Source organism: Peromyscus eremicus, chromosome 5, assembly GCF_949786415.1.
Source record: "Peromyscus eremicus chromosome 5, PerEre_H2_v1, whole genome shotgun sequence".
NCBI lineage: Eukaryota > Metazoa > Chordata > Mammalia > Rodentia > Cricetidae > Peromyscus > Peromyscus eremicus.
In genome coordinates, this window is record NC_081420.1 from 97069270 (window position 1) to 97097090 (window position 27821).

Sequence of the window (27821 nt, forward strand, 5' to 3'; positions counted from 1 at the left end):
CCCGTCTGTTGATTGGCTAGGAGGAGCGGCTTTCCAAGGCCCGGCCAATGGAGCTTAGGCTTGGCTGGGACTGTGAGTGGCGGTTGAGGAAGCCTAACCGCCATGTTTAGCCGTGATGGCCGGAGCTGCTGGCCGGGTCGAGGCCGAGCCCGGGCCCAAGCTCGGAACCCACTTTCCTTGCCCTTGAGTGGCGTGAGTATCCGTGCGGGTGGCTCTCCTTCCGCGCCTGTAGGTGCTTTCCTGACTGCTAGAAAGAAGGGAGGGGAAAGAGGAAAAGCCGAGGAGGCCTGGCAGCAGGCCCCGGGCCCAAGGCCTTGGCATCTCGCAGACCCCAGGTGGCTGCCCACCATAGACCAGGAAACGGGCTGGCGGCGGCCACACGGGGTGTCACACAGGAGGCCGAACGAAAATGCCTGCGGGGCCTTTCTCCGCACACCGCTTGGGATACCACGTTCTGTTCTCCTCTGGAGTCTCACGATGCTCGGCTTTACGGGTGGACTCTTATTTATTTTTCTTATTATTTTGTTGTCTTTTTTTCAAGTCAGGGTTTCTTTGTGTATTCCTGGCTGTCTTGGAACTCGCTCTGTAGACCAGGCCGGCCTCAAAACTCACAGAGATCCGCCTGCCTCTGCCTCCTGAGTGCTGGGATTAAAGACGTGCTCCATCACTGCCTAGTTAGATTTTTTTTTTTTTTTTCTGGAGCTGAGGATCGAACCCAGGGCCTTGCGCTAGATAGGCATGCGCTCTACCAATGAGCTAAATCCCCAACCCCAGATTTTTGTTTTAATAGAAAAGATAACGCACAAAATTTAATTCAGGAAAGCTGTGCCCTCTCAAACTCATTATATAGCTAATAATGACCTTGAACTGGATCTTTCTGTTTCCACCTTCCAGATGTTACAGGGGGAACCACTTGGTTGAGCTTTGAGGGTGCTTCAGTTGAAGTTTTGTGTTTGAGGTATTCAAATACATCCAGGGTCCAGCATGTGCTGCTAGACAAGAGATGTACTTTCAGTTCCCACGTTTTATTTCTTTTTGGTTTTTCGACATAGGGTTTCTCTGTGTCGCCTTGGCTGGCCTCGAACTCAGAGTTTGCCTCTGCCTCCCCAGTGCTGGGATTAAAGGCGTGCACCACCACAGCCAGCTCATGTTTTATTTCTTAAGAACTGTGGTAGGAGCCTAGGGTGTGTGTGTGTGTGTGTCTGTTTAAATTTTTTTCTTGGCAGTTTCATAAGGGTCATAGCACATCTGGTCACATTCATCCCCTCATTCCTTCCATGCCCTGGAAGATGAGGTATTTGTTAAATATTATTCCCTTCATTGTCGAAAGTAAAATTCGTTTTTTGTTTCTTTGATTGGTTGGTTTTTGTTTTTCGAGATGGAGTCTTACTATTTATAGCCCTGGGTGGCCTGGAACTATGTGGACCAGGCTGGCCTCGAATTCACAGAAATATGCCTACCTGTGTGCTGGGGTTAAAGGCTTGCATCACCACACTAAGGTATTTTTTAAATTTATTTTTGTTTGTTTTTAAATAAAAACTGGTCATGTTCTCCAACTCCTTATTCTCCTGCCTCAGCATCTTGAGTACTGGGATTACAGGTTGTACCACCATGCTTGGCTTGATATACAATTTTTGGTTTGGTTCGGTTTTGCTTTTTTGAGATTCTGTCTCAAAAGAAAAAAAGACGGCTGGAGAGATGCCTCAGCGGTTAAGAGCATTTACTGTTCTTCAGAGGACCCAGGTCAATTCCCACCACCCAATTAAAAAAATAAATAAATAAAACTTATTTGCCAGGTGGTGGCACACACCTTTAATCCCAGCACTCGGGAGGCAGAGCCAGGCGGATCTCTGTGAGTTCGAGGCCAGCCTGGTCTACAAAGCAAGTTCCAGGAAAGGTGCAAAGCTACACAAAGAAACCCTGTCTCAAAAAACCAGAGAGAGAGAGAGAGAGAGAGAGAGAGAGAGACAGAGAGAGAGAGACAGAGAGAGAGAGAGAGAGGGAGAGAGAGAGAGAGAGAGAGAGAGAGAGAGAGAGAGAGAGAGAATGAACACGTGGAAAATAACTTCAGAGGATAAAATGAATTCAAAATGATTTTCAGGTGGTGGTGGTGGTGATGGCTCATGCTTGTAATTCCAGCATTTGGAGACTGAGGCAAGCAGATCACTGTGAGTTAGAGAAATCCCTCCTAAGTAGTTCCCATTTATTGTGTTTCTGGTGACTTTCATACTGCGTATACACAGCTACGTGAGTTTGTTTCATTTTGTTGAGCGAGTAGAACCTATTCTGTTATATGGCATCTTGCATAATTTAATGTTTATCTTCATTATATTTTGTTTGGAATTTTTTTTAAACTTTCTGTAGCCTTGAAAAATACAAAATAACCTAATATTTTCTAGCTGGTTTTCCCCAGGGTTTCTTATAACTTGCAATATGGTCATGGCTTCCAGGCTGTGCTTGGTTGTCCCCCTGCCTGCCCAATCTTACTGCTCACCATTGCTTGAGATTCATTTATTGTCATGGAATATTAGTAAAAATGTTGTCATAACGTTCCAGAAACTCCGATTCCTTCTAGCAAGTAACAAGGGATAAAGGCCTGTTTGATTTCAGTTAGGGAAAAAGCAAGTATTTCAGTCCTTATTTTTACTATTCTAAAAACTTGGAGCTATTTCTTCCTTTTAAAAATTATCCAGAACTAAGGCTGGAGAGATGGCTCAGAGGTTAGGAGCACTTGCTGCTCTTGCAGAGGTCCTGAGTTCAGTTCCTAGCAACCACATGGTAGTTCACAACCATTCATAACTCCACTTCTAGGGTATCCAATACCCTCTTCTGACTTCCCTGGGCACCAGACACACATATGGTGCACATAGACATGCAAGCAAAACGCTCATACACATAAAATAAAATAAATAAATCTTTAAAACTAAATAAATAAAATGCCAACTACACAACCTTTACATAGGAGAGCTGGCCATCTGAAGAAGGCATCGATGACTCCAGAAGTCATCTATTTCCTTATTAAGCAGCTCTTACCATTTCCTTCAGGAACTGAATTGGTTTGGTTGAACAAACTAACTTGCTCTTTCTGGTCTCTGATACTGTACCAGGAATTTTCCTTGTCACCTTCCTTTGGTTTTTTCAAAGATCAATTTGTGGCAGAGCTTTGAGCACTTAACCCTTTGTTTTACGGGACTGATTGCCAATACTTAGACATCTTATTAAATTGATAAGAACAGATACTATCTTGATCTTCGCTAAGAGTAGGGTAAGCTTATACACTGAGGCATTTTAAATAACCTGAAACGTTAAACAGCGATTTGCTTGCTTGTGTATTCTGACTGTAATAGTTACATGAGCTCCTCTATGCCACCATGCTTGGCTTTCCCCCCTTCAGTCCGAGAGCATTTAATCCTGCCTACCGCATTTGGGTAGTAGGGCCATCTGCAGTGAAGGGTGAAGGGTGGGGACGCCAAGACTACCTTAGTGGTGCGGTCCCGGGACCTTAGAGGCGCAGTGCTGACGCAAACTCTGACGACACGCGGAGCGCCGCTTCCGGTCGTCTGCGCTGCAGTGAATGATTTCCCCCGAGGCGGAGCTCGACCCACCTGAGCCGGCAGTCACGCCGCCCAAGTGGGCGAGCCTGCCAGCACTGCCCCGCCACCAGGGACCATGGCCACGGATTCCTGGGCCCTAGCGGTGGACGAGCAGGAAGCTGCGGCTGAGTCGGTGAGTTGTCACCAGCCACTGGATGACCGGGGGCAGTGCTGGTCAGGGTCTCGGTCTCTTGGAAGGACACTACTTAGGTTGCTCGGTGCAGGGCGGAAGGGCCCTGGCGGGATGGAACTTTAATCAAAGCTGGCTTTGATTACCCAGACCCTCCCACGTTGTGTAAACTCAATTTGGGTGATCGATTCCCTACAGTACCCAGCCACCTGTCTGTCTTCTTGGAATCAAGGTTTATAATCGATTGCACTCACAACCTTGGGTGGTAATTTTTATATGCCTTCAGATAAGAGTTTCTTGGGCTCAGGGACTTACCTTACTCATATTTGTATGACTCCTTCCACTTGGTTATTGGTGGTGGGTGATTGACTGGTCTGTCAGTAAATTCTTGATTGGCTCTCTTTTTCTGAGCCTGATATATTGTAACAAGATAGGAGTTAAATATTGCTATGTGGAATTAATTTCTAAACATTCTGAATTCTAGTAGAGATTTGAACGTAACTCTCAGTGTGGATATATATATATATATGTGTGTCTGTGAACTTTCCAAGAATTAGGATTTGTCCACTTTAACATTTTTTAACTTGTAAAGAGTTAGGTTTTTACCCTGGCATAATGTGGCACCTCTTATCCTAGCTGTTGGAGGTATAGGCAGGATTGCCTTAAGTTCAAGACCACCCTGAAAGGAAAAAAAAGATTTATTTTAGCTCAAAACTTTTATTATAATATACATATATATATATATATATATATATATATATATTAACCCACATAGTTTAAAAAGAAATACTGTTTGGGCTTTGTGCATTGAGGAGGGTATTTTTATTTATTTTTTTCTTTTTTGAGACAGACCCTTGAGATATATATATATATATGACTGGAACACCTGATCCTCTGCCTCTTATCTCTTGAGTGCTAGGATTACAGGCCTGCACCACTATGCCCTGTTTGAGAATTTTTTTTTCATTTTCTGTTTTTGATACAGGGTTTCTCTCTAGTCTTTGGCTGTCCTGAGAACTTGCTCTGTAGATCATGCAGGCCTGGAATTCACAGAGATCCACCTGCCTCTGCCTCTGAGTGCTGGGATTAAAGGTGTGCACAAGAATTTTTTTTAATTAATTTTTTAGGTTAATATACAAAGTTCTGGGTTTCGCCGTGACGTCTTCATACATATGTGTCATGATACTTTCTTGTTCTCTTCCCTCACTGCTCTCCCTCAGGCTACTTCCCTCTATCTGGTTCTGTCTTCTCCCAGGAAGCTCCCCTTCTGCTTTCCTTTATGCCTTATTTCCCACCTCCCATAAGACCTTTTCTCCTCTTTCATGATCTCCTTTTTAGTTTTGTGACCTATAAACACATATAAATAGGTGCACACATACACACCTATATAATGTTGCGTTTAGGTGCTGCATATGAGAGAACTTGTATTTGTTTTCATTGGCCTGGCTTATTTTACTTAACATAGTCATTTCCAGTTGTACCCATTTTGTACAGATAACATAATTTCACTTTTCTCTATAGCTCCATAAAATTCCACTGTGTATACCACATTTGCTTTATCTAGTCATCTATTAATGGACATCTAGGGTAATTCCATTTCCTGGCTGTGTAACTATAAACACAGATGTATAAGTATCTTTGGTATAAGTGGTATGTTGACTTAGTCTTTCATCCTTTGAGAACACCAAGAGTGGTAAGCTGGATCATGTGGATCATGTTCTATTGTCAAGGTTTTTTTTTTTTTTTTTTTTTTAAATGTTCGTACTGATTTATATACTGGCTGCATAAGCTGATCTTGTTAACATTTCCCAAGTGCTGGTATTATAGGAATTTATAGTAGTCATGCACAGTTCATGCAGGTCTTGGAATTAAACTCAGTTTCGTGTATGGTAGGCAAGTACTCTACCAGTTGAGCTACATTCCCAGTCTCATTTCTATTTCTTTCTCTTTTGGGTATGTGTGTGTCTATTTAGTTGATTAGCCCATTCATTGATTGAATGGTTTGTGGATTGGGGGTTTATTTTTGAATTTCTTTTTAAAAGTAAAGACAATTTTATTGATTGCATGTATTTTTAGGTATGTTAGCATATATTATAAACTTTAACTCACTATATAGCCCAAGCTGGAATTTAATTTTCAACAATCCTGCCTCAGTTTCCCCCAGTTTGAGCATTACAGGTATGAGCCACCAGGCCAAGATCCCAGTTTTCATTATAATGTTATCTTTTCTTTTTCTTTTTTTTTTTTTAATGTTTATTTATTATGTATACAGTGTTCTGGCTGCGTATATTCCTTCAGGCCAGAAGAGGGCACCAGATCTCATTACAGGTGGTCATGAGCCACCATGTGGTTGCTGGGAATTGAACTCAGGACCTCTGGAAGAGCAGCCAGTGCTCTTAACCGCTGAGCCATCTCTCCAGCCCATGTTATCTTTTCATTAAGTGGACATTCTGTATATTATTATTTCCTAAGTACTTTTTTTTTTTCCCCTTTGGAGACTGGATCTCTCTACATAGCCCTGGCTGTCCTGGGACTCACTATGTATACTAGACTGTCGAACTCACGGAGATCCACTTGCCTCTGCCTTCCAAGTGCTGGGACTAAAGGCGTGCGCCACCATGACCAGCTCTTTAAATTTTAAAATTACATTTATCTGGCGTGTGTGTGTGTGTGTGTGTGTGTGTGTGTGTATTTTGCCATAGCATGAATGTGGGGGCCAGAAGACAACTGGAGGAGTTGCTTCTTTCCTTATACCATGTAGGTCCTGAGGATTGAACTCATGTCTTTGGGTGTGGCGGCAGATGTCTACCTACCGAGTCTTCTTGGCCACCCCCTTACTAACTCTATAAAACTTGTTTTTCTTGGTTTTTTTTTTTTTTTTTTTTTTGGTTTTTTTTCGAGACAGGGTTTCTCTGTGTAGCTTTGCGCCTTTCCTGGGACTCACTTGGTAGTCCAGGCTGGCCTCAAACTCACAGAGATCCACCTGGCTCTGCCTCCCGAGTGCTGGGATTAAAGGCGTGCGCCACCACCGCCTGGCTTTCTTGGAATTTTTAATTGCTTTGTGTGTTTTTTGTTTTTTTTTAAATCAGTTCAATCCTTAGCTCTATGCTGGTAGTCCATATATCAAGATGTCCAAGTACATCAAGCAAAATTAATAACTCTTGTTTCTTTCATAACCTTTAGTCTGATTCAGACTGGACTGGACACTCCTGTTTTTAGAGTACAGCTCATTTTGGGAGGGGAAGGGGAAACAGCAGATTTGCTTTCAATCTCATTCAGAGGGATTCCTTCTTCCTTTCTCTTTTGTTGAATATACTCTCTTCTTTCTCCTTTCCTCCTCCTCCTCCTCCTCCTCCTCCTCCTCCTCCTCCTCCTCCTCTTAGACACGGGTCTCATGTAGCCCGAGCTGGCCTACAACTTACTGTGTAGCCCAGGATGGTCTTGAACTCCTAATCCTCCTGCTTTCACCTGTTGAGTTCTGAGATCACAGATATGGGCAACCATGGCCAATACCTAACCCTCTCCACCACCTTTTTTTTTGAGACGGGTTTCTCTATGTAGCTTTAGCTATCCTGGAATTCACAGAGATTTGACTGCCTCTGCTTCCTAGCACTGGGATTAAGGTGTACCTGGCTTAGTAGCTCGCTCTCTCTCTCTCTCTCTCTTTTTTTTTTTTTTTGGTTTTTCGAGACAGGCTTTCTCTGTGTAGCTTTGCACCTTTCCTGGATCTCGCTCTGTAGCCCAGGCTGGCCTCGAACTCATAGAGATCCGCCTGGCTCTGCCTCCCGAGTGCTGGGATTAAAGGCGTGCGCCACCACCTCCCGGCGGTAGCTCTCTTTTTAAAGGTCCTTAAATACTAGAATTAGACAATGTTCCTGGCAGGGTACTGGGGAGTACTTTAGCAATGACCTCAATATATGGAGTATCATCTATGTACCAAGCAGTGTACTGTACCTTCATACTTAATGTCTGTTAATATGTTCTTGATCCTTCACAATGAATGAAGAATTTGTATGTTTTTATGATTTCCTTTTTTCCCTCTGCTAATCTCCTTTGTCTGCTCTCCCATATGTTCCTCCCTGCTGTTCTGTAACACTACAGGTTCTATAAGTGTTAGTTTCCGTGAAGACAAATGGGGTCCTCCATCTGCAGCTAACCACCCATTCCAACAGCTTTTTTCTTTCCTGCCTTCCTAACCTCCTTCCTCTTTTCCTTGTTTTTGGACTTAGAAAAGACAGAGAACCTGGCACTGATTTTAGAAATAACCATTTCTTTGTAATGATTTTTCATTCTTTTTACCCTTTACTAGATGATAGCTGAGTCTCTACTTAATATTTTATAATTAGTGCAACTGATTTGTGCTAGGTGCAAGTAAAACTATTCCCTGTCATTAAGGTATTTATTTTATGTATATGAGTGCCCTGTCTACATGCACTGACTTCTGCATGCCAGAAGGACGAATTGGATCCCATTATAGATGGTTGGGAACCACCATGTGGTTGCTAGGAATTGAACTCAGGACCTCTGGAAGAGCAGCCAGTGCTCATAACTGCTGAGCCATCTTCCAGCCCCCCATGAAGATATTTACATTCTCATGGGCAGACATAATCCATAACAGGATATTTCTAAATTTATACTGTTTGACAAAGTCTTGATGATTGTTGCCTTGGCACATTTCTCTGATCTGTTTCTTCTTTTCTAGTTCCACCTGAACCTGTTTTGAGTAATTTTAATTTCTTGATTGATTTTTTTTGGGTTTTTTGAGACAGGGTTTCTCTGTAGCTTTGGAGCCTGTCCTGGACTAGCTCTGTAGTAGACCAGGCTGGCCGCGAACTCACAGAGATCCACCTGCCTCTGCCTCCCGAGTGCTGGGATTACTGGTGTGCGCCACCACCGCCCGGCCGTTTTGGGTAGTTTTAGTTGTGCCTGGTGTCACAGTGCTCCAAGCTGTGCTAGTGAAAATGTCAGAGTCCAGCACAAAGCACCTTGAATGTGAGGCTGCATGTTAGCTGTGGTGGTCTAGCTCGGACCTACCCAGCAACTAAGTCGTATCACTGCTACTTTGCCTTGTAATCTTTTCTGCCTAGTGTTGGCTATCTGAAGGGAGACTGCATTTTTCGTTGCATTTTTTTTCTTTCAGGACATGAGAAAATGACAGCTCTGATGAAAGAATGGCTTTGTAAATCAAAGCATTAAGCAAACTTACAAATTATAATTAGAAAGTGTGAGTCTGGGACTACTGTACAATTTTTTTTTCTTTCCTACTGCTGTATTTCTGAGAAATTTTGTTATTCTCTTTCAACCATTTGGAAATAAAAGGAACCCAGCAGCACAACCTAATGAATCATTCTTACTGAATGTATCTAGTGAGTAGGTCTTGAGACTAGTTCTTCCACTTTCATTAGGGAGGCTCTGTTGACTCTCAGTCTTTTAAGTGATTTTCCTGACACTTTCCCTTCCCCCCACATTCTCCATTTAGTTGAGCAACCTGCATCTTAAGGAAGAGAAAATCAAACCAGATGCCAATGGTGAGTAACTAAAGCCAGTTGGAAAACAAATGTGATTTCTCTTTGGTATTTCTATTTTGATACAGCAAACTACCTGGAAAATTACTAGACAAAGGACTAGCGGATACTGATATTTGTTTGACTTGGGTATCAATAAACTGGGCTGTATAGTTAAAGAATGTTTAATATAAAAATAAGAATACCTAGCTAGCATGTAAATTATTCAGTTTATTACTTACCATAGGACTATGTTGACAGAGATGATTTTTGTTTTGTTTTTTTCGAGACAGGGTTTCTTGGTGTTGTTTTGGTGCCTGTCCTGGATCTCGCTCTGTAGACCAGGCTGGTCTCGAACTCACAGAGATCCTCCTGGCTCTGCCTCCCGAATGCTGGGATTAAAGGCATGCACCACCACCGCCTGGCCAGAGATGATTTTTTTTAACTGTTTTTCAGTTTTTAGTGAGATGCACATAAAGTTGAGCAACTTGTCAATTTACATGTGCTAAAATATCCTGAATGTATATGTTAAAATATAAGATGGAGGAGTAGGGCTTTAGCTTAATGTAAAGTGCTTGCCTACATACACAAACAAGGCCCCAGGTTCTCAAGAACCACAAAACAAACAAACAAAACCAAGATCAGAGCAATATTAATATTTACCTCACTCTGAATACGCTTATGATCTTACATATATTTTTACATAACTACAATGTTGTTTGACTATATTTCTATTAGTCAATCATTTACATACATGGAATTTTTATGGCATTGTGTTCACATTGACAATATGATTTGCAGATATTTTGTTGAGCACAAAGATGCTTTTTGTTTTGTTTTGTTTTTGTTTTTTTGTTTTTTCGAGACAGAATTTCTCTGTGTAGCTTTGTGCCTTTCCTGGAACTCACTCTGTAGCCCAGGCTGGTCTCGAACTCACAAAGATCCTCCTGCTTCTGCCTCCCAAGTGCTGGGATTACAGATGTGCACTACCACCACCCGGCACAAGTTTTTTAAAAAATAGTGCAAGGGAACCTGGAAATAATCATACATATATAAGCGGTGTTTCTAAACTTTATTTTTTATTTATTTATCTTTATTTTATGTGCATTGGTGTTTTGCCATGGGTGTCGGGGGTCCCATGGAACTGGAATTATAGACAGATGGGAGCTGCCATGTGGCTGCTGGGACTTGAACCCAGGTCCTCTGGAAGAGCAGTCAGTGCTCATAACCACTGAGCCATCTCTCCAGCCCCTCTAAACTTATTTGGAGAGAATAAATTGGTTTTAGTAGTAGCTTGGTTTCCTTATTTGTTTTGTTGCAAAAATTTGATAATTTCTCTCCCTAGAATTAGAATTGTCTTGGTTGCTAGATAAGGGATAAGATTTTGAATAACATCTACTTTGTATCTGATCAAGGTGCTGTTGTTAAAACCAGTGCTAATGCAGAGAAAACAGATGAAGAAGAGAAAGGTAATATAGTCCTTAAGCTATGTAAAGGAGGTTCCATGTTCTAGAAAAAAAGTCATGACAAGGCTTTATGTAGTCATTCATTTACCAAGGTATTTTTCAGACAAGATCTTGTAATGTAGCACTTGATGGCCAGGAACTCTATATAATTGAATTAGCCCTGAACTTGTGGTAGTTTTCTTTCCAGTACCCACTGAGTACTAAGATTACTGGCATGTGCCACCATACTCAGCTTGAAACTCGTGTGTGTGTGTGTGTGTGTGTGTGTGTGTGTGTGTGTGTCAGAGATTTCATCAGGTATCTTCTTTAGTCACTCTCCACCTCTTTTTGCTTTTGAGACAGAGTCTCACTATGTAGCCCTGTCTGTCATGGGACTCAGATCTGTCTACCTCTGCCTCTGTCCGCTTAGTGCTGGGATTAAAGGCCAATGCCACCATGCATGGTCTTTCCACCTTTATTTATTTTTTTTTTTTTTTGGTTTTTTGAGACAGGGTTTCTCTGTGTAGCTTTGCGCCTTTCCTGGAACTCACTTGGTAGACCAGGCTGGCCTCGAACTCACAGAGATCCGCCTGGCTCTGCCTCCCGAGTGCTGGGATTAAAGGCGTGCGCCACCACCGCCCGGCCCACCTTTATTTTTTGAAATGGTCTCTCATTGAATTTGGAGCTCAATAATTCAGACAGACTGCAGGCTAGCAGGTCCTAGGACCCTCTTGTTTCCTTGCTAGCATGAGGCTTCACTGTTAGACCCAACTTGAATAGGCGTCACAGTGCTAGGGTAAAGTTTAATGTAATCAATATGTAAAAGAATTGATGGTTTATATTTCAGAGAAATTTTTCATTTATTTATTTATATATTTTATTTTATTTTTTATTTTTTATTTTTTTAGACAAGATTTCTCTGTGTAGTTTTGGAACCTTTCCTGGATCTTGCTCTATAGACCAAGCGGGCCTCGAACTCACAGAGATCTGTGTGGCTTTGCCTCCCGAGTGCTGGGATCAAAGGCGTGTGCCACTACCCCCAGCATTTTATTATATTTTAAAATCAAAACTAATGTACTTGAATCAGGAAGCCCAGGGTATTACTTAAAATACCTATGACTGTTAAATACATGGACTTTTTAAACACTCCTGTACTTTCATCCTGACAGAGGACAGAGCTGCTCAGTCTTTACTCAACAAGCTGATCAGAAGCAATCTTGTGGATAACACCAACCAAGTAGAAGTCCTACAGAGGGACCCAACCTCCCCTCTCTACTCGGTGAAGTCTTTCGAAGAGCTTCGCCTGTGAGTATTCATTGCTTTCTGTATTCAGATAGAGATCATGGCCTGGTTATCCATATTTTTCATACCGCATTATGTTTACCTACATGAGGCTAATAATAAGCATTAGCTCCTTTGGGCTGTTATATAAAATGTTCGGGGAATCTGGAAAAACTTTAGCTGCATCCTCACTTCATGTTCAGTTGTGCTCAGCTCGATACTGTGTATGTGTACCAGTGAAAAGCAGACAAAAATCTCCTACATATTTGGCTGTGTTCCTCAATCGAAGTGACTTTCATCTTTAATTGTTTTTTCTAGGAAACCACAGCTTCTCCAGGGAGTCTATGCCATGGGTTTCAACCGCCCATCCAAAATACAAGAGAACGCATTGCCTCTGATGCTTGCTGAACCGTATGTAACTCAACATAACTACCTCATCTATCATTTGCTATTTGTAAAAAAAACTTAAGCCTGTTGGCTCATGCCTAATAATCCTCGATGTTTAGGAAGATGAGGCAGGAGAATGAAAAGGTCTGCTCAAGCTATATAGTGAATTCAAGGCCAGCCTCAGCAATTAAAAAAACTGATGTATACCAGCTATTTGTCTGGCTTTGTTTTTTTGTTTGTTTGTTTGTTTGTTTGTTTTTTGGGACAGGGTTTCTCTGTGTAGCTTTGCGCCTTTCCTGGTACTCTGTAGCCCAGGCTGGCCTCGAACTCACAGAGATCCACCTGGCTCTGCCTCCCGAATGCTGAGATTAAAGGCATGTGCCACCACCACTTGGCTCTTGTCTGGCTTTTAAAAAAAGGATTTTATTACATTGTGTGTGTTGGTGCATGTGCACACTGTGGTATGTATATGGAGATCAGAGGACAAATTGAGGGGTCAGTTCTCAACTTCTACCATGTGGTTCCCAGAAACTCAAACTCAAGTCAGCAGGCTTGGCAGCAAGCGCTGTCACCTCCTGGGCTAGTTTGTTAGTCCCCAGTTGTTATTTTTACTCTGAACATACTGTTATAAAAAGCTTAAGACAGTGAATTTGAAAGGATTTTATAGGGAAATGCCCATATACCTCCTACCTCAATCCTACCACTACCATTTGATTATTCTTTTTATGTGTTTGTCTACTAGTAGATGTTTTTTATGTTTTTTTGCTTGCTTTTGATGGGATGTGAGGTTGATTTTTGGCCACAGTAAGTGTTGTTTTGAGACAAAATCTCAGTATAGCCCAGGCTTGCTTCAAATGCTGAAGATGATTTTTTTTCTTTTTTAATACATCTGTCTGAGCCTATGCTACGTGTGTGCAGGTACCTCAGAGAGAAGAGGGAGTTAGCCCCTAGACTACTGACACAGTGCTGGGAGCCAGACTGACATCTCTGGAAGAGGAGGAGCAAGCTCTTGTAAATATTGAGCCTTCTCTCCAGACCTGATGGTTTTGAATTTCTGATCCTCCTGTCTTCCCCTCCCAAGTGCCAAGGCTACAGGCATGCACCACCATGCCAAATTTATGCAAAGATAGGGGGGTCAAACTTTGACTTCCTTCATGCTAGAGGAACAATCTACCAACTGACACACGTCCCCAGCTCCCTAAATTTCTTATTTCTTCTTGTAATGAGAAAAACTTCCCTGGTCTTGACTTTTTGGTTTTTCGAGACAGGGTTTCTCTGTGTAGCTTTGCGCCTTTCCTGGAACTCACTTTGGAGACCAGGCTGGCCTTGAACTCACAGAGATCCGCCTGGCTCTGCCTCCCGAGTGCTGGGATTAAAGGCGTGCACCACCACTGCCTGGCCCATGAGATAGGGTTTCTCTGTGTAGTTTTGGTGCCTGTCCTGGATCTCACTCTGTAGACCAGGGTAGCTTCGAACTCACAAAGATCTGCCTGGCTCTGCCTCCCAAGATCCACCTGTTTCTGCTTCCTAAGTGCTGGAATCAAAGGCAAGCGCCACTACCACCTGGCTAAAAACTCATTTTTAAGCTTTATTCACTTCTATTTTTGAAAAAGTTAAAAAAAACCTTTTCTTGTATGTTTTGCCTGCATGAATGTGTGTGTGCCACTTACTTACCTGGTGCTGGACGATGTCAGAAAAAGGTATTAGATACCGTGGAAGTGGAACAGTTGTGAACCACCATGTTTGTGTTGGGAATTTAATTCAGGTCCTTGGCAAGAGCAACAAGTGCTTTTAACCACTAAGCCAACCCTCTAGCCATTTGAAAACTTATCTGATGGTGGAGCTCCTAAACTTTTTTTATCTTGTGCAGCCCACAGAACTTAATTGCCCAATCTCAGTCTGGTACTGGTAAAACAGCTGCCTTTGTGTTGGCCATGCTCAGCCAAGTAGAGCCTGCAAACAGCTATCCCCAGGTAAGGACTTTGGGAATGGGTTTCCTTCTAGCATATAGCCTAAAACGGATAACAGTATTCCTGGACTAAAAGCCAGGCTGTGGATTGTATCTGTAAATTTCTCTGGTCCTGTGTTTCTCTGGTCCCGTCCAGCCCTGCAGTCCCACAGCTGCTTATAAAATAATCACTCAGAGGCTTAATATTAATTGCAAATTATGTGGCTCATGGCTCAGGCTTCTTACTAGCTAGCTTTTATAACTTAACTCAACCTGTAACTATTAATCTATGTATCGCCACATGTTCTGTGGCTTTACCTTCGTCCCATTACATGTTGCCCCTTTGACAGCGGTTTGGTGTCTCCCCTTACTCTCCTTTCTCCTTTCACTATTTTTTGGATTTTCCCACCTGGCTCCATCCTGCCCTACCATATGCCAGTGCAGCTTTATTTATTAGCCAATGAGAATAACACATATTCACAGCATACAGCAGGACATCCCACAGCACTTACCTTTCTTTTTGATTAGACAGAAATGGGGAAGTGCTGTGGGATGTCTTTCTGTATGCTGTGAATATATGTTGCTCTGATTGGTTCATAAATAAAGTTGTTTGGCAAATGGTAAGGCAGAATAAGGTAAGGAGACGGTGCTTTGGAACTGGAGAAAGAGGAGAAGAAAAGGAGAATGTGGCAGATTCTGTGAGCCACCGCCAGGAGAAACAAGATATGAAAGTACTGGTAAGCCACAAAGCCATGTGGCAATTTATAGATTAATAGAAATGGGTTAAGTTAAGATGTAAGAGCTAGCTAGTAAGAAGCCTGAGCCATTAGGCCATACAGTTTGTAAATAATATAAGCCTCTGTGTGTTTACTTGGGACCAAGTAGCTGAGGGACCTGGGAGAGATTTGTCCCAACTGTGGGGCCAGGCAAGACCCGAGAAACTTCTGGCTACATTTGGCGCCCAACATGGATAAGTCAGGGTTATCTACATTTGTAATCCCAGTCCATGGCAGGCAGAGACTTGAGTTTGAGGGTAGCATGTGCTATGTAGTAACTTCCAGGCTGGCTTGGGCTACAGAGTAAAACCCTGTCTTTTTTCTTCTCTTTCTAAATGGTCAGCTCTGAATCATACACATATAAGTAACTGGACTGAGCAGGTTGTATTTATATATTTAGGAACACACACACACAAAAAAAAAACAATTAAAGTAAAAAGAGCCAATGAATTCGAAAAAAAGCAAGGTATGGTACAAAGGAAAGTTTGGAGGGAGGAAACTGAAGAAGGAAAATGATGTAATTATAATCTAATATGTATATATATAAAACTAAAAAAAGATCCTTTATTGAAAGAACTTTCAGATAAAAATGATTATGCAGTGAAAATTAGCCAAACCTAAACTCTCCTTTTTTTTTTTTTTTTGGAGACAGGGTTTCTCTGTGTAGCTTTGCGCCTTTCCTGGAACTCACTTGGTAGCCCAGGCTGGCCTTGAACTCACAGAGATCCGCCTGCCTCTGCCTCCCGAGGCGTGCGCTGCTGCCGCTGCCGCCACCACCCAGCCAAACTCTACTTTTCAATGGATTTCTATACAGTTAGAAAAATCATTCTGTGTGTGATGGTGACACACGCCTTTAATCCCAACACTTGGGAGGCAGAGAAAGGTGGATGGATCTCTGAGTTCCAGGTCAGCCTGGTATACAGAGTGAATTCCACGACAGCCAGGGCTTCACAGGGAAACCCTGTCTCGAAAAATCAAAAGAAAAAGAAAAACCATTCTGAAGCTATGGTGCTTTCCATTGGATTTGTTTTTTTCATTTTATGGTGCCTATATATAGGTATGTTTTGCACCAGTTGTGTGCTTGGTGCCTGCAGAGGCCAGAAGAAGGCATATCATATTCTTTGGAACTGGAATTAAAGATGGTTGTGAGCCTCAATGTGGGTGTTGGGAATAAAACCCAGGTCCTTAATACTTTCACCTTGGTTTTGTTTTTTGAGACAGAGTCTCTCTATTAGGAAGCCCTGGCTGTCCTGAAATCTGTTACTTGGATTCTATCCTTCCATTATCCAATATTTACCTTTCTTGTTCTCCTTTCTACATGTTACACTGTATCCACATGTACATTTGTTTACACACACATTATAGGCTAGGATCCCCAGAGAAGGAGAGAACAAGAAAGGTAAATATTGTTTCCTTTATGGTTGTATGACCTCCCTTAATACATTCTAAGTCCATTTCCTTACAAATTTTGGATAGTATTCCATTTTATATAGCTATGAAATTTTCATTATACACTCATTTTAAACAAACCAAAAGCTTTTTATCAGTTTTTAGAAAGGGTCTTTATCCACCCACCACCTGCCCCTTTTTAAGGTCCTCCCCCCCTCTCTCCCCCTCCCCATCTTCCCCTCCCCCTCCCCTTCCCCCTCTCCCCCTCCCCCTCCCTCCCTCCCTCCTTACTATGTAATTCAGGCTGGCCATGAGCACCCAGCAATCCTCCTGAGCCTCTCCTGTGCAGGGATTATAAGCATGAGACATCACATCTGGCTTGATTCCCCCCTTTTATATAAACCAGAACTCAAATTGAACACAGAATGTGCAAAATTGAACACAGAATGTGCAAATCCTAGACTACTGCTAATAAGCTTGATGTTTTTACTTGTTGGAAAAACCTTATTACAATTAACATAGGAGCCGGGCGGTGGTGGCGCACGCCTTTAATCCCAGCACTCAGGAGGCAGAGCCAGGCGGATCTCTGTGAGTTCGAGGCCAGCCTGGGCTACCAAGTGAGTTCCAGGAAAGGCGCAAAGCTACACAGAGAAACCCTGTCTCGAAAAACCAAAAAAAAAAAAAAAAAAAAAAACAATTAACATAGGTACAAAAGTTCTAACTGCTAGGCATGGTAGTGTATGTCTGTAATCCTAGAATTTGAGAGGCTGAGACAAGTTGAACTGGAATTTAAGGATAATCTCGGCTATATAGTCATCTTGAGGTCAGCTTGGTCTGTGTAGCAGGACCTTGCTCCCAAAAAGAAGAGAAAGTTCTGAGAATTTTCTGTGTGAGAAAGAAGCTAATCTTCAACTGGAATTTTACAATTTTGTTCATCAACTTGATGAGATTTAAAATCCCCTGGGATGTCTACATGCTTCTGGGTGAGTCAGGAAGGGTGTTTCCAAGTGAGTTGAATTGAGGAAAGGAAGCTGACTTTGAATGTGCATGCATCATCCCAGACTAAATTAGGGGGGAGAGGAACCCCTCCTGATTGATTGCAATGCAGTGGGACTAGATCTTCATGCTTCTCCAGTTACAGCTTCCTCAGCAGGATGACCTCTGTCCACTCCACACACAAGCCTTTCCTTCCTGAAGTTACAGGCATTGTCGTAGAAACACAACAAAATGTAACTAGCACAGTTGCTCATGGGGAGGGTTTTTGTGCTCTAGTGGCCAGCTGCTGCTCTTTTCTTCCTTTTTTCAGTCTTTCCTTCCTTTCTTTTGAGATTGGTTCTCATTATGAAGCTCATTATGAAGCCTTGGCTGTCCTGGAACTCCCTCTGTAGAACAGTCTGGAATTGAACTCAAGAGATCTGCCTGGCTCTGCCTCTCGAATGCCGGGATCCAAGGTGTTTGCTACCATGCCAGGCTGGCAGTTCCTGTTTTCAAGCGTCTTTACCTAGCCATAGTCTGACCACTAATAATTCTAGTATATGACCCAGCAGTTTAAAAGTGAAATGGTGTAGTTGGAGAGATGGCTCAGCAGTTAAGAGCACTACTGCTCTTCCAGAGGACCTGGGGTCAACTTCCAGCACCCACATAGCAGCTCATAATTGTTTGGACTCCAGCCCCAGGGAACCTGACACCCTCTTCTGGCTTCTTGGGGCACTGCACATACTTGGTTCAGACTTACATGAAGGCAAAATATCTATATAAATACAAATTAAAAATTTTTTATGTTCAGGTGGTGGTGGTGCATGCATTTAATCCCAGTACTTGGGAGGTACAGGCAGTGGATCGCTGTGAGTTCGAGGCCAGCCTGGTCTACAAAGCAAGTTTTAGGAGAGCTAGGACTACACAGATAAACCTTGTCTCAAAAAAAATTTTTTTTATAAATACAAATATTGTATGCTGTACATATTCTTTCCTGTAGCCCCAGATGGATGGGTAGGTTCTAATGTGGAGTCCCTTGGCCAGACAGATTTTTGTCAAGAGTTCTCATTCAGTACTCTTTCTCTCCAGTGTCTCTGCCTCTCTCCTACCTATGAGCTTGCTCTTCAAACAGGAAAAGTGATTGAACAGATGGGCAAGTTTTACCCTGAATTGAAGCTAGCTTATGCTGTTCGAGGCAATAAATGTGAGTATGAATATTTGGGCCTAGATCATAAATAAATCTAATAACTTCTTTAATTTTGAGAAATTTCAAAACATACCCAGGAGTTAAAACAGTTCAATGAATATATGTATATATGTATGCTTCCTTCCCAGATTCAAATACTTAACATTTGCCCCATTTTCTTTTATCTTTTTTTTTTTTTTCTTTAAGTTTTCGAGACAGGGTTTCTCTGTGTAGCTTTGGAGCCTGTCCTGGATCTCACTCTGTAGACCAAGTTGGCCTCAAACTCACAGAGATCTGCCTGAGTCTGCCTCCTGAGTGCTGGGATTAAAGGTGTGTGCCATAACCACCCAGCTTGCCACATTTTCTTTATTGATATGTTTGTACATTTTTGTGAAACACTTGAAAGTAAATTGTCTTATTGTAATTGATTCTTCCTAAATCTTTTAGTATGTACCTCATACGGACATTATATAATCATAATGCCCTTGTTACAACCAAGCAAATTAACAGTTCCCTAAAAAACTTAACATCTGCTTTTCTCTTGCCCATTTGTACTCAAAATTTTCTTGAGTTGGCCGGTAGTGGCCCACGCCTTTAATCTCAGCACTCGGAAGGCAGACTCAGGCGGATATCTGTGAGTTTGAGGCCTGCCTGGGCTACAGAGCAAGATCCAGGACAGGCACCAAAACTACACGAGAAACCTTGTCTCTAAAAACCAAAAAAAAAAAAAAAAAAAAAAAATTTCTTCAGTTGCTGAAATCTAGCTTTGTCTTGCCCTACATTCCTATTTTAGTCTCCTGTGTACTGGGATTATAGACATCCACTACCATACCTGGATCCTTTTTTACTTTATCATTTTTATCATGTTTTGATATATCCTTAACATTTAATTTTATCAATTTTAAATTTGATTAACTATGTGCCCATTAGATATTATAGTGACATCTAAACTTTCCTTAAACTATTAACAGAAAATCATTAGTACTAAGTACAAAGTAGCTAAAAAATATCTCAGAATGGAGAGCTGGGTTTCCTTTGGAATAACTGAAGAAAACATGTCTTTTTCACAGTGGACAGAGGTCGGAATGTTACTGTACATGCATTAGTAATCAACTTGAGCTAGCTGAAGTTTCAGAGTGTGTGTGTGTGTGTGTGTGTGTGTTTTAAGCTAGAGATTTGTCTTGAGGAGAACTTGTTACACAAGTAGAATGTCTGTAGGCCAGAAAGCAGAACAAAGTCTGTGCCAGGATCCTTGACTCAGAGCTACCAGTTTAGGAGGAAAGACTTGAACTACATGGGAAAGTGAATGATAAATCATGTTAAAGAAGAGCTGCATGATATTAAATTTAGGAGAGGGCTGGAGAGATGGCTCAGAGGTGTTCTTTCAGAGGACCTAGGTTCAATTCCTAGGACCCACATGGGGCAGCTAACAACTGTCTGTAACTCCAGATCCCCTGGAACTGGAGCCCCCTTCTGGCCTTTGAAGGCACCAGGCATGCAAAAAACACTACACCCCTCCCAAACTAATAAAAAATGTTTTCACCTTAAATCCCAGCACTAGGGAGGCAAAGACAGGCAGATCTCTGTGAGTTCAAGGCCAGCCTGGTCTCCAGAGCAAGATCCAGGACAGGCACCAAAACTACACAGAGAAACCCTGTCTCAAAAAAAAAAATTTTTTTTTTCAACTTTTTTAGGCAAAAGTAGAAAGAAACTTGCACGTTTTGTGTCCACAGTGCACTGTACAGGTACTGTTCTACTTCACAGTTGAAGAAAGCAAGGCTGACCCTCAGGTGTGTTTTATTTATGTGGTGGGAGTTCGGTAGGCACTGTGTGTTTAGGTCAGAGGATAACTTGTGTGAGTCAGTTCTTCCCTTCCACCATGTAGTTCCCAGGACTGAACAAAGTTCAGGCCTGACAGGGGCCTTTACACCCTGAGCCATCTTAGCGGCCCCCACACGTGTTGTGAAATCTGGAGTTGATTTGTTCTGACAGTTCTGAGAGGATGTATAAGGCTTTTATTCCCAGAGCTGGCTTTCCTTTGGAATACCTGAAGAGAACATGTCTTTTCCACAGTGGACAGAGGTCAGAAGGTCAGTGAGCAGATTGTCATTGGCACCCCCGGGACCGTCCTGGACTGGTGCTCCAAGCTGAAGTTCATTGACCCCAAGAAGATCAAGGTGTTTGTTCTGGACGAGGCTGACGTGATGATAGCAACTCAGGGCCACCAAGACCAGAGCATCCGCATCCAGAGGTAGGAACTGGAACCAGGAGGAACTTCCACAGTCTCCTCTTGCACCTTTGGGTTCTTTGCTCTGCTCTGTGCAGCAGTATTTGGGTGATGGGCCATTTCCACAGCAGCTCTCACCATGCTCCCAGCCTGGGGCTTGGTGAGCGGGAGACCCGGGACCCTCACTCAGACAGCGACAATCTTGGTCTGCTCCTCCCTCCCAGGATGCTCTGTATCCCACTCAGCCTGCTGGGGCTGCAGCCCATCCAGGCTGTGGAGGCCGGGCTTGTGCCTTCTGGCAAAAACCTTGAAGTCACTCAAAGTGCCTGGGTCTCCACTTGCAGGATGCTGCCCACAAACTGCCAGATGCTGCTCTTCTCTGCCACCTTTGAAGACTCAGTGTGGAAGTTTGCCCAGAAGGTGGTCCCAGACCCCAACATCATCAAACTTAAGCGTGAAGAGGAGACTTTGGACACCATCAAACAGTATTATGTCGTTTGCAATAACAGAGAGGAGAAGTTCCAGGCCCTGTGCAACCTGTATGGGGCCATCACCATCGCCCAAGCCATGATCTTCTGCCATGTGAGTAGCTGCTGCAGGCCTGCAGGGGTGCACTGGCCTCCGTGCCCTCCCTGCTCTTGGTAGGTCAGTGTAGGTCCTGTCAAGGCTCCTGCGGAGGCAGTCATCTGCAGTGCTCACTGAGGGGACTACTGCAGTGAAGGGAAGTGACAGGCCACAGCCACCTGCCTAGGCAAGAGTCTCCCTGGATTTTAAGTTTATAGTTGATTGGGTTGATCATACTTAGAGATTCTTTAAAATCTCCCAAATCCCAAATAATGAGCTAGCAGTGTAGCCTAGTTGTAGCATATTTGACTAGCATTCATAGTTAATAGATTCGATCATCAGCACCACAAAAACAAAGCAGACCCCCCCACAAAAAAAACCAAAAAAACAAAAAACAACCAAACAAAAAAAACAACCCGGACAGCGGTGGTGCACGCCTTTAATCCCAGCACTCAGGAGGCAGAGCCAGGCGGATCTCTGTGAGTTTGAGGCCGGCCTGGTCTACAGAGCGAGATCCAGGACAGGCACCAAAACTACACTGAGAAACCCTGTCTTGAAAAACCAACAGCAACAACAAAAAACAAAAAAAACAAAACAAAACAAAAAAAAAGCAGAACAAAACAAACAAAAATAAAGCTGGGTCATGGTGACACAGACCTTTAACCCCAGCACTCAGAAGGCAGGCAGATCTCTGAGAATTCGAGGCCAGCTTGGTCTACAGAGCAAGTTCCAGGACAGCCAAGGCTACACACACAGAGAAACTCAGTGTCTCAAGAAACAAAAAAATAAAAAAGAAAGAAAAATCCATTGAGTTTCTTTTCTTTTCTTTTTTTTTTTTATTTCCGGCAGTCTCACTACGTTGCTCTAGCTGGCCTTGAACTCAGAGATTCCTCTGCCCTCCTACCCCCTTGCTGTCTACCCTTCTACCTCCTCTGCCTTTGCCTCTTGCTGGGATGAAAAGCATGCACTACCATGCCTAGTTTATACAATTTTTAAAAATTATTTTATTTTTATTTATGTGTCTGTGTCTGTGTATGCATGTATGTGGGTGGGTACCTGTGGAAAGCAAGAGAGACATTATATCCCCTGGAGCTGGAGTTACAGGCAGTTGTGAGGCACCAGACATAGGTTCTGGGAACTAAGTACTGGTCCTCTGTAAGAGCAGCAGGTGCTCTCAACCACTGAACCATCTCTCCAGCCCTGGAGTTCAGTGGAATTAAGTGGATGACTGATGACCCAAGCTTAATTCCCAGAACCCACATGTTCCCTGTGTGCACCATGGCATGAACATGTGTACACACATACACACATAGTAAATAAATATAATAAAATTAAAAATAAGTAAACTGTTCACCTAGGCTGCCAAGATGACTCAATGGGTAACGATGCTTGCTGCCAGGCATCACTTCCTGAATTTGACTCCCAGGATCTGCCTGGTAGGAAGTGAGAACTGAATACTGAATGTTATCATTTGACCTCCTTGTGCTCAGTAGTGTGTTCATGTTCCACCCCCACCTTCTAATCAAACACTACTTAAGTTATTTAAAAAAATAAAAGATGTGGCCAGTCACCTTTAATCCGAGCAGAAGGCAGAGGCAGGCAGATGTCTCTGAGTTCAAGGTCAATATTGTCTACATAGTGAACTCCAGGCCAGCCATGGATACACAGTGAACCTTGTGTAATAAATAAATAAATGAATGAATAAATAAATAATATGTGTTGTGCATTCGGGTGAATAGCACTGTGAGGTGGTTAGAGAAAATCTTAAAGTATGGGTCTTCATCTTCTACCTTGTAATTGAGGCAGGGTCTCCCCTGTTGTTTGCCACTGCAGTCCATACTCCAAGTTCACTAGCCTGTAAGTGTGTATCAGCCTTTTACATGGGCTAGGATGTGAGGTCAAGTTGTCAGAATTGTACGAAGATTCCCTTTTATGTTCTGAACCATTTACCAGACACACTTACACTTTTTTTTTTTAATTTTTTTTAATTTTTATTTTGCAATACAATTCAGTTCTACATATCAGCCATGGATTCCCTTGTTCTCCCCCCTCCCGCCCCCCCTCACCTTTCCCCCAGCCCACCCCCCATTAAATACTGGCAAACAGACTCCAAGAACACATCAAAACAATTATCCACCATGATCAAGTAGGCTTCATTCCAAGGATGCAAGGGTGGTTCAACATACGAAAGTCCGTCAATGTAATACATCATATAAACAAACTCAAAGAAAAAAACCACATGATCATCTCACTAGATGCAGAAAAGGCATTTGACAAAATCCAACACCCCTTCATGATAAAGGTCTTGGAGCTATCAGGAATACAGGGAACATACCTAAACATAATAAAGGCAATTTACAGCAAGCCAACAGCCAACATCAAATTAAATGGAGAGAAACTCAAAGCAATTCCACTAAAATCAGGAATGAGGCAAGGCTGTCCGCTCTCCCCATACTTATTCAATATAGTACTTGAAGTTCTAGCCAGAGCAATAAGACGCTTACACTTTTTTAAACATTAAGTATATGGACTATTTAGAAATAGAGATAGTTGCTCTTTGTTTGTTTTCAAGACAGGGTTTCTCTGTGTAGCCCTGGCTGTCCTGGAATTCACTCTGTAGACCAAGCTGGTCTCGAACTCATGGAGATGCACCTGCTTCTTCCTTCCAAGTGCTGGGATCAAAGGTGTATCACCATGCCTGGCTAGAGATAGTCTTATATGAAAAAGTAACAGCAGTTAAGTAGTTCATCCAAATGAATTATATGACCAAAATTCCATTCAAGAAAACATTTTAAAGCTGTTTCTTTCATTTTTTGGTATCTGGTGTCTGTTATCTTTTATGTGGTGTGTGTGGTATGTATATGTGCTAATGTGTGCAGGCTGGAGGCATCAGATCCCTGGAGCTGCAGATATAGGTAGTTGTGAGCCACATGATATGGGTGTTGGGAACTGTAATTCAGGTCCTCTGCAAGAGCATTATGTGCTCTTAATCACTGAAACATCTCTCCAGCCCTGGCAAACATCTTTAAAGGTTTTATTTGTTTGAGAATTTCATACATGCATACAGTATATTTTGATCATGTTCACACCCCACTACTCCCCTCCAGCTCCTCCATACTCCCTCCTCCAGCTCTCCCTGACAACTTCATGTCCTCCTTTGTGTTTCTTTTCTAAGCCACCAAGTCCAGTCCGTGCTGTCTGTGTGCTTATGTGTCAGGCCATCCAGTGGAGTATGTCAGCCTATGGGGATCACACCCTTAGTGGAACACTGACCTTCCCTCTTCAGCAGCCATCAGTTACCAATAGTTCCTCAGCTAGGGATGATGGCTCGTATACACCTGCTGACATTCTGAACTCCTGACTGGCTTGATCTTGTTTAGATCGCGTTTAGGCATTTACAGCTGCTGTCCAGGTCTTGTGGTGTCCAGAAGACTATTTTACTCCAGTTCTGCCCACCCTCTTGGTCTTGCCATCTTTCCACCCCTCTATGTGAGAAATTTGAAGCCTGGACAGCCCACTGAATTCACCAGAGCCTTCATTTATCATCATAGCAACAAACTGTCTTTTTGTGGGTATCTTTGTGTCTGTTTTTGTTTTTGTTTTACAGGTCTCTTCATTAAAAACAATTCTTTTCACTCCAGACCCGCAAAACAGCTGGCTGGCTGGCAGCAGAGCTCTCCAAAGAGGGCCACCAGGTGGCTCTGCTGAGTGGAGAGATGATGGTGGAACAGAGGGCGGCTGTGATTGAGCGCTTCCGAGAAGGCAAAGAGAAGGTCCTGGTGACCACCAACGTGTGTGCCCGTGGTGAGCAGAGGATGGCCGCCCCATTCACCAGGCGAGGGTCCCGGGCCCTGTGAGCAAGAAAAGTGCTTGTAGCCGTGGTCTCACGGAGGCGGGAGGGTTTTAGGGACATTCCTTTGTAGGAGAGAATCAGTCTCTCCTTGGGCAGTAAGAACCACTTGGAAGAAGCCAGCAGTCCTGCCTTGGTGGGGTGAAACTTAGAGTTCTAGATACTCGCTTTCTGACTTCTGGCAGAGTTCTGTTCTTCTGCCTAGGCTACAGTCCTGCAGATGTCCTCTTTAGTGCCCACATCCCAGTGTGACCTGCCCAAGCCATATCTCCAGTGAAGTGGGTGTGTGTGGCTAACGGTGCCCCCCTTGTCTCCTGCCTGCCTCCCTCCAACCCCTTTGTGCAGGTATTGATGTTGAACAAGTGTCTGTGGTCATCAATTTCGACCTTCCTGTGGACAAGGACGGGAACCCAGACAACGAGACCTACCTGCACCGCATCGGGCGCACGGGCCGCTTTGGCAAGAGGGGTCTGGCCGTGAACATGGTTGACAGCAAGCACAGCATGAACATCCTCAACAGAATCCAGGAGCATTTTAGTGAGTCCCTGAGTCAGCTGCGCCTGGGACTCTTTTCAGAGGGGATGTGGGAGAGGGGAGGTTTCCTTTGTCCCTGAGGCGGGCTCTGTCCCTGCACTTGCTGTCTCCACGTGGATGCTGTCAGGGAGAGCTCCTGCACATTCAGGGCTCAGGGACTGGAGTATCAGTGCCCTGGCACCAAGCTAGGAGAACCTGACAACTTCCCTGAGAAGTTGGGATCGGTGCCCAGGACCCTGTTGCCAGCTGCTCAGGCTCAGGAAGCCTGCCCTGTGCCTAGAGGAAGCACACTGTCCCACAGCTGGGCGCCTGCCCTCCCCAGACTGCCATGCTGTTCTAGGTGACTTCTGTTACATTTCCACGGTGGTCCACGGTGGTCTTCCAATCTTTATTTCCTCAGATAAGAAGATAGAAAGATTGGACACAGATGATTTGGATGAGATCGAGAAGATAGCCAACTGAGCAGCTTCACCAGCGACTGGCGCCCCCCTCAGCACTGTCCCTGCCTGGGAGCCTAGTGCTTTCATGGCATAGGCCTGGACAGGCGGCACCTCAAAGACCAAGGCCTGAGTAGAGACTACCTACCTCATTCAGAATTACGTTTGGACTTGACAGAAATTTGTACAAATGATGGGGGATGGTAGAAAATTTGTTTACACAACTTTGGAAGATTAGGCATGAATACACAGAAATTTACCTTTTAGAAGTTCCGTCTTTTTTTTTTTTTTTTTTTGGCCAATATTTCCCCATCATTACGCTAATCTAGATAATATGCCCAGGCTTCCTTATGACAAACCTTAGCTTTTCTTTGACTTAGAGTGTGCAGGCCAGCCTTGTGGCGGTGACAGCACAGGAGAAAAGAGGGCACCCTGAGGCAGAGTCGCCAAGTAGGATAGGGATGTAGGCCAGTTCTAGTGTCAGGAGGACGGCATGAGGAGTTGGCCTGTGAGCTGTTGCTTAGCACTGGGTGTGCAATGGCTAAGCTGAGTTACCAGAGCCCTGCTAACTTATCCCAGGAGAGATTTACTATGCTGGACCAAAATGCCTTTGGGGCCACTCTATTCAGGTTTGTGCCTCAGGAACATGGCTTGTTCTTTTCAGGAGGTAGCAATCTGTGTGCAGGACAAATCTCATCATTAGTGAGTTTTTGGCTCATACATCTGCAAGACCCATGGATAAATCATCAGGGAGAATTAGTGGTCGCTCTAGCTTGCCACAAAGCCTTTGTCCTGGGCTACTTGCACCATTGTCTTTACATCTGTAACATCACCTTACCCCTTACTAGTACCAGCCCAATAAAAGGGTACTTGAGATTTGGATACTTAGTGAATACTGTAGCCTCAAGTTTCTGATGGGCAGCCTCCGTCTAAGCAGTTCTAGAAATGGTCAGAGTTCCAGCTAGGGCATGATTACAAACATTGGGCATCTTGATTCTAAAGGGATTCTGATCATCTATGTTCACAGTGCCTCGAATGAATACAAAGGAGTGTGATGAGGGACAAGGTGGACCACAGCCATTTATCTGTCCAAGACAAAAATAATCAAGCATTTGCTCCTTTCTTACTTGGCACCTGTGAGTAGAGTAGTAAAAGCAAACAGTAGACATGGAGAATTCCTCACACCTGGCTAGGCTGTAGGTGCCCACAAAGGGACAGAAGAGACGAACCAGCCAGAAGTCATCCTCTTCAGTTCTTTGACTGGGATGTGGAGTGATTCCTCTTTCTAGGACTCACATATGCTAGGTAAGCACTTTACACAGAACTATCATTCCCAGCCATGGAAGAGGCTTTTTGTATGTTCCTGGATCTTAAGGCCAGCTCCATCACCTGAAAAAGGGGAGTGGTTTGCTTAATGTTACAGAGAGACCAACAGACTGCCAGTTCAGCCACTTCCTCTTAATGGGCATTTGACTGAATAGAATTCTTTGTATACTCTTGGCCAACTTTGATCTATTGTAGGAGTTTTAAAAGGAGAGAAGAAATTTTTTGCCCTCCCAAAACACTGTGAACCAAACCTGGAATAACTAAAACCA

General features: G+C 43.4%; 1 protein-coding gene across 3 annotated transcripts; it reads left to right on the top strand.

The window, feature by feature from the left end:
- The first annotated feature begins 1 nt into the window (after position 1).
- Positions 2-26495, top strand: Ddx19b (DEAD-box helicase 19B). Of its 3 annotated transcripts, none has more exons than XM_059263994.1 (12): positions 7-192; positions 9203-9251; positions 10643-10696; positions 11842-11977; positions 12272-12364; positions 14211-14313; positions 18518-18632; positions 20688-20865; positions 21186-21423; positions 25047-25209; positions 25601-25792; positions 26190-26495. In XM_059263994.1, the coding sequence occupies exons 1-12, from the start codon at positions 103-105 to the stop codon at positions 26249-26251; spliced, it is 1473 nt and encodes a 490-aa protein (XP_059119977.1). In that variant the 5' UTR covers positions 7-102; the 3' UTR covers positions 26252-26495. The 3 variants fall into 3 exon arrangements, 2 of the variants coding, with proteins under 2 accessions (XP_059119977.1, XP_059119978.1); XM_059263995.1 differs by lacking the exon at positions 7-192 and adding an exon at positions 3584-3726; XR_009379424.1 differs by lacking the exon at positions 26190-26495 and having other exon boundaries at positions 2-192; positions 25013-25209; positions 25601-25715.
- Positions 26496-27821: the final 1326 nt, after the last annotated feature.